This window comes from Macaca nemestrina, chromosome 6, assembly GCF_043159975.1.
Source record: "Macaca nemestrina isolate mMacNem1 chromosome 6, mMacNem.hap1, whole genome shotgun sequence".
NCBI lineage: Eukaryota > Metazoa > Chordata > Mammalia > Primates > Cercopithecidae > Macaca > Macaca nemestrina.
Window position 1 is genome coordinate 3,701,649 of NC_092130.1, and position 12,229 is coordinate 3,713,877.

The 12,229-nt window shown below is 58.2% G+C and overlaps 1 protein-coding gene across 4 annotated transcripts; it reads right to left on the reverse strand.

Moving 5' to 3' along the window:
* Nucleotides 1–508: 508 nt before the first annotated feature.
* On the reverse strand, nt 509–12,205 carry LOC105480947 (tetraspanin 17). Of its 4 annotated transcripts, XM_011740162.2 has the most exons (9): nt 11,955–12,199; nt 7,895–7,945; nt 7,661–7,807; nt 6,641–6,811; nt 4,526–4,651; nt 3,430–3,477; nt 2,744–2,860; nt 2,604–2,665; nt 509–2,045 (listed from the first exon to the last, which is right to left on the reverse strand). In XM_011740162.2, exons 1-9 carry the CDS (start codon nt 12,039–12,041, stop codon nt 1,865–1,867), a joined length of 990 nt encoding a protein of 329 aa, XP_011738464.1. In that variant the 5' UTR covers nt 12,042–12,199; the 3' UTR covers nt 509–1,864. The 4 variants fall into 4 exon arrangements, 3 of the variants coding, with proteins under 3 accessions (XP_011738464.1, XP_070954150.1, XP_070954151.1); XM_071098049.1 differs by having other exon boundaries at nt 2,604–2,860; nt 11,955–12,203; XR_011624412.1 differs by having other exon boundaries at nt 1,940–2,045; nt 2,400–2,860; nt 11,955–12,202.
* Between the last annotated feature and the right edge of the window lie 24 nt (nt 12,206–12,229).

Sequence of the window (12,229 nt, forward strand, 5' to 3'; positions counted from 1 at the left end):
GCCCACCGTGGTTTCAGGGCCTCTACAGAAGCTGGTACTAAAACCTAGAACATCATTCCCCCAGAGAAGCCCAGAGATGGTGCCCCTCCGCTCCCCTTCTCCCAGGCCCCTCTGCAGTCACTCCTGCTTTCTTCATAGCATGTATTACTAACAAAAATGCTGGCCAGCTTCCTTTCTGTGTCTCCCCCACAAGAACGCAGCACACAGGCAGGACCTCGCCCTGCTCTGTATCTCCACCCCTCAGTTGATGTTCAACTCACACTTGGGGGATGAATGAACCACCCTTGTTATTTTGAGTACAGAGGTTTTACCCAAATGCATCAGATACACAGGACAGGTGTGGTGCAAAACTCCAGCAAGAGGGGTCAGACTGGTGTCCCTCCTCCCAGCTGTGCGCTCCAGGCAACCTCCCTCCCGAGTCCATCTCCTCAACAGGAAAAGAAATTCCACCACACAGGGTGTTATGTGACTTGAGGGATAAAATGAAAGTGAAAATGCAAGACACATGCACAATGCTGCGAGCTGCATTTATTGTATATGTATAAACCACTCCCAGCCAGCGCCTGTCAGGGACCCAGGACACTGTCCAGCGGGGCCAAGGAGCCACATTGCTGGGCGCATGCCCCACACCCTGGCCACCCAGCAGCAGTGCCCAGCATCCCTGAATAGCAGAGCAGCCAGGGCCCCAGGGGTGACTGTCCTGGAGGGACCTACAGGGGCATGGGGCCAAAACTGGGCCCTGCACCTTGTTTGGCCTGCAGATTTGATTTCTGAATTCGTTTCTGCCAACAACTTAAAAAATCAGGACATCTCGCATACAAATCTGTATCTCTGGCTTCTCCAGATTTCTGGCATTAGGCCTGTATTCCCACACCACAGCAATTAGCTACATCTGAATATGGCAGCGGCCACTGTCAGATGGGGACCCGTGCTCTGCCCCCATCCCCACCACACTCTGTTGGTCTCAAGGTAAGTGGCTGTTACCGACTAGCTTGTGAGAACTTTCTCTCATCACGATGTCTTTGTCTCCAGCAACAGACGTAAAGTCACAGTGAAGCAGGCTCCCAACTCAAGGGCCTGTTTCATCTGTTTATACCACCTACGTGGACCCAGGAGCATCTGACTTTGAGATATCTGGATGAGCCCAGGCAGGGGGCGGCAGGATCACTCCACACATACCCCTTCACATAGCTGATGAGGCGGAGCTGAGGGCAGCAGTCAGCCTTCCCAAGCCTGAGCCAGTTGGCTCTTGAGAAATTCCCAAACTCTCGGAAGCCCGGGGCGCTAGTAGGCAGGCACAGGCTCTACCACAGTGAGGTTGCAGGAGGAAGCCAGACCCAGGGAGTGTGGGGCTGGCGCGCCCTCTAGTGCCCATCAGGCAGCTCTGCAGCCACGGCGAAGATGCTGAACTTGATTCCTAGGAATCAACCATCCAGAGCCCCCAAACAGGCTCCCCCCAGTCCCATGGCTTCCAGCTACTTCTTTTGCAAAATTGTCCTGACCCCAACCCACCCCTCAGACCCTCTCCTGGGCACTCTACTCGCACCGCAGTCCCCAGCAAAGCCGCCCTTCCCAGGCTGCACCCTCTTCAGAGTGGGGTCCAGCCTCCCCACCCTTCAGGTCCCTGTGCTGCACTCCAGGTTGGCCCGCAGCGGCCTCGAGGTGCAGGGAATAACCTGCAGCGGCAGGAGAGGCCAGCTCCTAGTGTACAAGCGTCAGGCGGCACTTAGGTGAGTAGCACGGGCCAGCTGGGCCCTCGGTGACTGGGGAGGCAGTGTCCCAGGTAGTGCTGCCACTGAAGAGCCGGCGTAGTCAGGTGGTCATTCTTCAAGAGAAGCTGTGGGACTGGACGCTTATGTGAAATCTACCAATTTTTAAAGGTTGGCTCAGGGTATAAACCACCCAGGCCAAAGAAAGCATGTCGGCTGGGTGGGGCCAGGCCAGGGGCCCCAATCACAGAGTTCTGCTGAGGCCCCGCCGTGGACAGGACCTCGGAAACGGTGGGTGTAAGCCAGTGGTTTTCAAAGTCATCATTCCATTTGCTCCTGAGAGGCAAGCAAGAGAAAGAAAATTCTGGGACCCATTTCAGAGTCTGGGACACTGAGGCTGAGGTGGGTTCCTGGCAGGCTCAAAGTTACAGCTCATAGAAAAGAGTGCTCTGAAGCTGCGTGCGGCGGTGGCTGGGGCAACGCGCCCCATACAGCTGTGCACAGAAAGTGCACCCCAGCATCGGGGGGTGGGGAACGGGGGGGCCCTCCACACAGCGCCTCCCACCCCCTTGGCCTGCACCCTCTGAGCTGCACCCTTCCTAGTCCCCTGGAGAGCCCACCACCCCAAATGTAGCCGAGACAGTGGCTCCCTGTGCACATGTGTGCCTGCATGTGTGTATACACACGCACACAGGACAAGCGGCCCAGGCAGAGGCACGGCAGCTTTCTCCGTGGGTGGACAGCACAGCAGCTCAGGCAAACCCCTCAGGGCTCAGTCCCAGCAGGAACGCCTCCTGCAGCCTTGCCCATCACGAGTATAGGAGGAGGGTCCTGGGGGGCCCCCCAGAGGCCTGGGTAGGCCGGGCATGTGGCCATGGCCTGTGGCGGCCTCACCAGTTGGCTTTCACTGCCTTGATGTCACTCACGAGGTTCTGGGCCAGGCAGATGCCAAAGATCTGTAAGACAGAGGACAGGTGAGGGGAGAGCAAGGGCAGCCCCGGCAAGGGGAGGGGCACGTGGGGCCACAAGCGTACCTGGAGGAGGGCGATGCCCAGGAAGACTCCCGCCACCACAATCAGGTTGTCCTGCAGCCACTTCTCAAACTGGCCCACGCAGCCTTTGGTGTGGATGAAGCCCTGCTGCTCCAGTTCCTGGGGACACGCAGGCACCAGGCTCAGCCTGCCTGCCCTTCAGGCCGGCTCCCTCCCTCCCCAGGCTGCCAAGCTCACACCCACCCCAGGGCCTAAACCTGCAGCACCTCTCCCCACAGGGCCTCCACAAAGCCGGCTCTTCTCATGGGGTCTCAGCACGGACGCACGCCCCCTCCTGCCTGCTCAGCTCCTCTCCTATTACCTCCCTTATTTTCTTCCAGGCTTTCAACTGAAACCGTCACATGGCTGTTCATACTGCTTTCTCTAAGGGCTTACCGTCGTTCTCCCTCCACTCCTCCAGAGCCGACTGTCTCATGAGCACCAAATCTCTGGTCTCTAGGGCAAAGCCGGGCACCCCAAGGGTGCTCCACAGAGCAGGACTGAGTAAACCCACATCTTCCCAGGCCCAGGAATCTGCTCCCGCTCTGCTGCCTGGGTGTCTGGCTGGTTCCTGGGACCCAGCACCCTCTCCCCAAAGAACACCTCACCCCTTCCAGAAGAGGTTATAGACAGTCGCGTTCCCATCCCAGTGCCCCCGCCTGCCCCAGCGCAGTTCCTGCCCCTCTCACCAGTTTGAGCCGGACGTCATAGCCACACTGGGTATTGAGGACATCCTCCTGAGGGCAGACAGGCCAGTTAGTGAGGAACACATCCCATGGGGTCCATGGTACCTGGTCATTGCAGTGGCTTTTCCTTCTCAGAGGAAGCAGATAGGCCCGTGGAGTCTGCTGTGTCTGCCAGTCTTAAGTGAGGCTCTCTGAGGCCCATGTGCCTCTTTTATTTTTTTTTGAGATAGGGTCTCACTCCATTGCCCACGCTGGAGTGCAGTGGCATGACCATAGCTCATTGCAGCTTCAACCTCCTGGGCTCAAGTGATCCTCCCACCTCAGCCTCCCAAGTAGCTGGGACCACAGGATTGTGCCACCATGCCTGTCTAATTTTTTTTTTTGTAGACCTGAGGTCTCACTGTGTCGCCCCAGCTGGTCTCGAACTCTTGGACTCAAATGATCCTCCCATGAGCCATTGCACCCGGCCCCACGTGCCTCTTTCCCAGACGCTGGAATGCATGGCTGCAATCACCAAGCTAGACCTGCCTCCGTTCAGGAATCCTGCCTTATCTTATAGGGAGATAAGAATGGGGAGAAACCTGGCCCTTGGCATCCCAGATGAATTGTGACTGAAGAAACATCACCAGGAGAGGTTTCTGCCCTGAAGAAAGTCATAAGGGACAGAGGTCCCCACTCCCTCCTACCCTGCAATGGTGGCCCAGTGGGGTGGTGGCTGGCAATGGCCCAGGCGACCCCTGCCACATACAACTGTAACTGAGAGTGACAGCCTGGCCAACCTTCAAGCTGGCCAGGGGCAGACAATGGCTGTGGCTGTGTTTCTGTGGATGTACAGGGTGCAGGGAGGCCCTCCAGGCCAGTCCCCATCCCTGTGCCCCAGCGTCCTGCGGTTTCCATCTCATTACAATAGAAAAGACAGGTCTTGCTGAACAGGGAAAGCGGCCGCGCCCCAACAGGCTTCAGTGCCACCCATGTAAAATGGCCTCCCCCAGCATCCGTGCCTCCAGAGCAGGGCAGAGCAGAGCGGGCCCTGTGGGGGGCTTCCCCCGAGTCTGTGCACTGGAAAGCCCCGCACCTCTCCTCCCCCAGCCCCACTCACCGCAGGGTCCCTGACGCAGCAGGAGAAGGGCACCCCGCAGCGCTCCCGGCTGGGGTTCAAGTCAGTGCAGTTGAAGTAGATATTGAGGTTCCAGTCGTTGGGGCCTCGGGCTCCGCAGCAAGACCACTGTGGGGGAAGGGGAGAGCCCCAGGTGAGCCAGGCCCACCCCGGGAGCCTCAGCCTGTTTGGGGACAAGCCTAGGCTGCAGGAAAACAGGGCTGTCAGGGACGGGGCTGGGACAGCCAGGTGGGTGGCCACCTCCCCATCCCCACAGGCCTGGGCCCAACCTCCAGGTTCCAGGTTGGGGAAGCAGAGGGGTGCAAGGGAGGGGATCCTGAGCTTTCCCCCTGGCCCAAGAGAGGCTAGGAAAAGGGAGGGAGTGGGACAAGGATACTGGTTCAACGACCATGGCTTCCTCCAGACTACCTGAGAGGCAGGCGCTGGGCCAAGCCCTGTGGCGGCAGAGACCGCTGGGCCCCATGTCTGTAGCAGGCCTCCCACACTTGCCCCAGAGGTTCTACAAAGGCCTCTTCTCCGCAGTGCAGGGCCAGGAGGGGAGTCCTGCCCACCCCAGCCTGCCACTCCCATAGCCATCCCACCCCATTTCCTCCATACCAGCTGGCATCATCCGCACCCTATCACCCCCACCCAGAACACCCTAAGCTGTCCCCTAGTCAGGGGCAGTGGCGAGGTTGGGATCTGCCATGAACCACGGTCTTGTGGGGCACACGGGTGCGCACAGCCTTCACTGAGCAGCAGCAGCAGCGCGGCTGAAGAGCGGCACACAGGGCTCGCGGAGCTCGAGCTCGGCAGCAGACAGACAGGCTCCGGGGCCAAGCCAGAGAGCTGGAGGAGCCAGGCCTGCCACATGCCCTGCATGTGCTGGTCCCAGGGCAGGGCTCAGCCTCCACCTGCCTCCTGGCACCTGCTCAGTGCCAGCTGCTCCTGCTAGAGAACACTCTCCCTTCTCTTCCTTCTCCTCCTTTGGGAGGCTTCAAGCTCTCCACGCAGAGGCCTTCCCATTCTCCACCCTTCATTTTGACTCTTACCACAATGTACAATTTTGCACACGTGTGTGTACATGCACACATTCGTTTGTTCTGCTTGTTCACCATCTGTCTCTTCCCAACTGCTACCCCTGAGAGGACAGGTCCCAGCTTTTTTCCCCGCCAAATCCCCAGGGCCTGGCTTGGGGTCTGGCATATGGTAGGCCCTTAACAATCATGTGCTGAATGAATGAATTGCATCATAACTGCTTGGCTATGTCTGCCTCTGCCCTGGGTTGAGAGCTGCTTGAAGCAGGCACCAGCTCTGCCTCATCTCTGGATCCAGAGCTGACTCTTGGTGGTGACTGGTGCCAAGGGCCTGTGGCCATGCGTGGGTGTGATCGGGTGTGACTCATGTGTGACTGTGGGACCATGTGTAGGTGCAGGTGTGATCAAGTGTGCCTGTGAGTATGTGACTGGGTGTGGGTGTGACTGTGGGTGACAGTGTGTGACTGTGTGTTTGTGGTAAGGGGTGAGTGGGCGAGATGGTGCAGGTGGGAGGCACACAGGGTTTCGGGAACTCTTCTCTGGCTGTTCTTCACTAGGGTTAAGTTTGCAAGCTTGAGGGCAGACCTTCCGTCAGGGGTCTAAACTCTAACATGCACAGAGTCCAAATACAGTATAAATGAGAGATAAGGGCTGACAGATATAATAAAATACAGAGTGTTGGGAACAGTGGCAAACAGAGCCTCTGCACTAGTAAAAGGGCGGCAGCAACAGCTCCAGCTGATACTGTGGGCCCAGGGTTGAGCAGAAGTAGAAATCTATATTTTTACGTCTCATTTTCTCCATTCTCCTGTGTGTCGCGGGCCCTGGCGTGGGAGCTGCCAGTGTGGAGCCCATGCCCTCTGTTCCCCAAGGCTGTGGCCCTATGGCACTAGGCAAATGGGGAGCCATAAGGATCACCAGGGGCTGGCTCTCCTCGGACGAGGACACTCCTGGGTCTCTCTCCTGGGGCCCGCTAGCCCAGGTGGGTAAGGAGATGGTCCCATCACAGGGAACTTGCTTCCTCATTCGTCTGCCAGGAAGGTGCCTCCTACAAGTGTCCCAGGCTGGACACTGGACTCACATATTCCTGAGCAAAGTCAATGAGGTTCTGGAGGTCAATGTCGTCCCGGTAGGCCTTGACGTTGTTGTTGATGAAGAGGTTGAGCTGGTCTCGAATCCAGTCCTTGAAGACAAAGGCCAGGATCCCTGTTGCCAGCTCCAGGAAGAAGATGAGGCCGAGGAACACGGAGAACTGGGGTTGGGGCACACAGACAGTGGGGGTTGGAGACGCAGGGCTCTGGTGGCCTCCCAGGGCTTGAGTGTGCCACAGGGAAGGGTTCCATCTCTACCTCCACCAAGACCCAGAGGCGCCCAGGGTCCCCACCTTCTATTATTTCAGTATTGTTATATGATGGTAAAAGGCATCTGTTCTTACCTACCCATCCAATTCCCTTTGTCTGGTAATCACACCCTGCTCTCTGAAAAATCATCCTCCATGCAAACCTCTAGTTTCCAAGGTTCGGATGGAGCCACATCCCCGCACCCACCAGTCCCAGATACAGGACTGGCAAGTGCCCAAAGCTCACCAATCAGAGCACTACCTCCCTCGGCCTCCAGGGATTGGTCCAGAGGCAGCCAATCAGAGCCAAGGAAATGCAATTAAAGCACTTTGGGAAAACAGTTGGGAAGAGAGCTCTCAGCCTCCAGCAGGAGTTCCTGGGAGGGCATGGGGAAGCCGGCTCTGTTCCTGAGCCTCCTGCTACCTAGGAATGGAGCCAAAACGGGGGAGCGGGGGGACCTGAGAAACAGAGAGAAAGCAGGCCAAGTGACACTGTAGCAGTCCCTGGATCAAAATGCACCGGCAGCCAGCACACCCCTGGACTTTTCTTATTTGAGTCAATAAACATTTTATGCTTGGGCCACCAGGTCTCGGTCACTTACCATACCACAGAAAGGATCCTAGTAAATATAGATAACATAAATCTAACGATGACGATTATAGCATAATAATAAAGCTACACATCATTAGGCTCCAACTGTATTGCAAGAACTGGACGGGAGGAGATTGGGGTTCCCAGTGGATCTCGAGGGCAGCACTCACAAACTTGAGCAGGAAGGTGTTCTCCCGGAGGGCCCCGATGCACCCAGCAAAGCCCAGCACCGACATGACGCCGCCAACTACCACAAACAGCCACACGGGGTCAAGGCCTCCCAGATCTGTCAGCGCTGAGATGTTGGAGAGTACACCCTGTGCCGGGCAGCAGAGGCAGGTGTGGGGAGCTGACCTTCCCACCACCTCGTCCCACGCCCGCCCCACGCCCACCCACTGCCTTACCTTCTCACCCCAGGCCCAGAGGCCGATAGCCAGGAACAGGGCTCCCAGTACCTGCAAGGGCAGCAGCAAAGAGCTCAGGGCTGGGAGCAGCCCCAGGACTCTCCCGGCTCATCCTTCCCCAGTGGGCAGGGCCTTTGGGAAGCCAGTGGAGAGAGGAAGAGGCACAAGGGCTGTGAACAGGATCTGCGGTCCTTTCCATCTTCCCAAGAACATATCCCAGTGCTTCTTCCCCACAGGACACAGCCTGGAGGACTGAACCCTCCCCTAGCCTTGGGATGGACATCAGGGGCCCCTTCCTGGAACTCCAAACTGGAGCAGACTGTGGCCAAGACACTCCTGCCAAGGAGCAATAGCAGCAGTGGCAGCAGGGGTAGTGACGGCACCAGCATACTGAGCCTCTACTCCTGACCGAAGCTGGTGTTTGGGTCCCAGGCTCCTAGCCTCCGTTCTGCACCCTCCCAAGTCCAGCTCTCCTGCTGCCCTAGAGTCCTGTGACTGCTGCCCCACCTTCGACACTCCTCCCCAGCCCCATCCTACTCCTTTAACTGCCTGCCAGAGTCAGTTTCTGTGGCTCACAATCAGATGCCCTGGAATGACGAGGAATCTCAATGATCCCCAGCAGAATCCAGAGGGAAAAGCCTGTTCCAGGAGGAGGGTTGGGCAGAGGCAGAGGCCCTGACACAAGACCACGTCTAGTTCAAGGAACAAACTGAAGGGCAGACAGTCCGGACCCACAGGGCCCTGGAGGCTGTGGAGAGGAGACTAGACAGTACTCTAGCAGCAGTCAGAAACCATGAGCCGGATGGCCGGGCGCAGTGGCTCACGCCTGTAATCCCAGCACTTTGGGAGGCATCCGGCCTATGCCAGTGGCTTTGCCCCATGGTCACAGCTCTGCCTGGGCCTTCAGAACACCAGCCAGACTCCCCACCAGGGCAGTCCAAGTGCCCCTCCTCCATCCTCAGCTTTCCCACCTTCCTGCCTCAATTTCCTCCTGGGAAGAGCCCTGGATGTCAAGGCTGGTTACCCTCACACCTGACCCTGGGCAGGTCCCTGGGCATGCGGTCTCAGAGGGGCCAAGCCTGGGGCCATGACCCCACCTCCTACAACCTCCCCACCCACCTGCTTTCTCTGCAGACTCCTTTCCCTCAGCACATAGCCTCGGCCAAGGCCTCTATCACCTTCCCTTCCCTGACCTTGGGCTCCCCACACTGCTCTATTCTTTCTCTGGAAACATCTTCCCTTCCATTCTACCTGGTGGGTCTGCTGATGTGAAACCAAACATCACTTCTCCTGCCTCCTCCCACTTGGCCTGCCCTTGGCCTTCGGACAGGGGACTGAGTGCCACTGTCTCCTTCCTGAACCCCACCTTCAGTTAACTCAACCCCATTCCTCCCCGAGCTCCTTCCCAGGATGCTCTGCCTTCACCTGCCCCATACCTGCAGCTGGTCCCACGGCCTCCAGCCTCAGCCTTCTGCCGTTCTTCCTCCTCACACTCGTCTTCCATCCCATCATGGCACCAGCATCTCCCGATCTCCACCCAGACCTCACATTGGTCCCACACCCCTTCGTCCACCCGCCTGCAGCAAATACCTCCACAACCCACCGGCACTGATCCCCGCCATGCCGGGAATTCACTGGTGAATAGGACGGACTTGACCCTCACGGAGCTTACACTCCAGCAGGGGAGACGGACAGTGAGCGAGCAGACAGGGAAACTTCAGATACAAACAGACCCCTTAACAAATATCGAGCAGGGTGATGAGAGGGGGGATGCTGGGGTTGGAGGTGAGCTTTAGAGAGGGCAGGAGGGAGGGTGGGGGCATTTCAGCTGAGGTTTGAATGATGAAAAGAGCAAGAGGGAAAAGCCTGTTCCAGGAGGAGGGTTGGGAGAGGCAGAGGCCCTGACACAAGACCACGTCTAGTTCAAGGAACAAACTGAAGGGCAGACAGCCCAGACCCACAGGGCCCTGGAGGCTGTGGAGAGGAGACTAGACAGTACTCTAGCAGCAGTCAGAAACCATGAGCCGGATGGCCAGGCGCGGTGGCTCACGCCTGTAATCCCAGCACTTTGGGAGGCCAAGGCAGGCGGATCACCTGAGGTAAGGCGTTCGAGACCAGCCTGACCAACATGAAGAAATCCCATCTCTTCTAAAAATACAAAATTAGCCAGGTGTGGTGGCACACACCTATAGTACCAGCTACTTGGGAAGCTGAGGCAGGAAACTCGCTTGAACCCGGGAGACGGAGGTTGCAGTGAGCCGAGATTGTGCCATTGCACTCCAGCCTGGGCAACAAGAGTGAAACTCTGTCTCAAAAAAAAAAAGAAAAGAAAAGAAAAAAAGAAACCACAAGCAGGTTCCAAGCAGAGCAACACCAGGGTCTGCCTGACATTAAACATGAAAACCTCTGGGCCTGTTTCACAGGCATCCTCCCTTAGGCCACCTTGACCCAAACCTGAAATCTCTCCAGGCCCCAAGTGACCCAGCCCAGTCAATTCAGCCTCTTGACTTTCCCAGCAGCCTTCCTCACCTTTCCCACCTCACCATCCCAGCTTTGCCCCAGCCCTGCCCCCATTCCAAACCTCCAGGCCCTACCCCTCACCTACCCTCCACACATCAGCCAGGCAAGCGGTCTCCAGCACAGAAGCCAGATCAGACCCATCACCTGAAGCCCTCACTTCTCCATGCTGCCTTAACATAACACCCCACGCTCCGCCCCAGCAACAAACCCGGGTCTCTCACACCTGCTCCCCCTCGGTATTTGAGGTTGCTTCTGCTCACAGTTCTGCCTCACCTCCACCCTCAGCCCACTGGGCTGTCACCTTGGCTCTGTACTTTCTGGCTGTGTGACCCTAAGTAAGTGACTTAACTTCTGTGTGTATTCCTTCAGTTTCCCCATCTGTAAAATGTAGATAATAAGGTAGTTGTGAGAACACAACAGATTGAACTGATTGTATCTGCCTAACAGCCCTCACGGGCAGATTTTTTATCATCCCCTCCCGGGCAGGAAAGCTGAGGCCTGGAGAGGAGAGGTGACTTGCCCAAGGTGTCCCAGCCAGGCCTGCTACAGCCAGGCCTTCTGACTTCCTTGCCAGTGCTCCCACACACTGCCCACACTCTCAAGAGCCTAGCGCTGCAGTGCAAGGGTACCCACCACACCAGTGAGCTCGGTGGCATGTGGGTGGAGGGCAGTGCCAGAGTCTTGCTGAACACAAGTGGGAGGGCCTGGCATCTTGACCCAAGGCCTCAGGAGCAGAGACTGCAGAGGCCACAGCTTTGGAGAGATGGGAAAAAAGACTTGGCATGGCCCAGGGGGACAGACACCACCCTGGGAGGGGCACTAGCTGCTCCCTTCCCCCGTAGGGGCAGCTCCGCCCAGGAGCCTGAGCTTGTCAGCTGTGGAATGTTGAATTCTGTTCCCCAAGGCCAGCTCCCAGGCTCTCAACCGGGGAGATCCCCTCCCAGCCACCAAGGACTCGCTATTGCCCCTCCCTGCCCATCCTGGCAGGTCAGCCTCCTTGTGCAGGACTGAGGTGGGGAGAGGGCTGTGACCCACCCCACTTTGCAGGAGCCTAAGGTGAGGCACCTGACCCAGGTACTACTGGAAGGGAAAGGAGGCTGGGTAAAGGGCCCGGTGGCTCCCTTCACGCCAGAATCTCCTCCCTACCGGCTAAACCAGTGGTGGAGCTTGGCACACATCCCACATCCCACATCCCAGGGAGGGCAGGAGGGCTGGGCGAGAGAGGGGGCAACCTGCACCTAGCACGCCCCTAGGGTCTTCAAGGAAACACCTTCCCTTTCTCCACAGGGCCTCGGGATTACTCAGGGAGACTCCCTACCCCAACCCCCACCCCACGCTGTAGCTGGGACCCGCCCCCAGCAATCCGGGCCTCTGTAGCTACCTCGGGTAGTCCTGGAAGTGGGCGTGGGGGTGGCAGAACTGAGGGGATGGTCCCGAGCTCCAAACTCTTGGGGCAGGGAGTGGTCTCCCCCAGCAGAAGACTGAATCTCCCTCTCCCACCACCCCCCAGCACAGGGGAAGGCGCAGACCCCGCGCTCACCCAGAAGACAATGTTGAAGCCAAACAGGAAGTATTTCCCGCAGCAGCCGACCTCGGGTTCCTGGAAATGCTGGTGCTTGCCGGGCATGGTGAGCGGCCACCCGCCGGCCCGGAAACCGGAGCCGGGAGCCAGGCCCAGCGCCCCGCGGGCCGCCCTGGGCTAGAGCCGCCCAGGGCCTAGCCGGGCGGCTGAGGCTTCATCGCCTCGGCCACACAGAGCGCCGGTCGGGCCCCGCCCGCCCCTCAGGGACCGCCCTCAGCATCCAGACCGCCTTG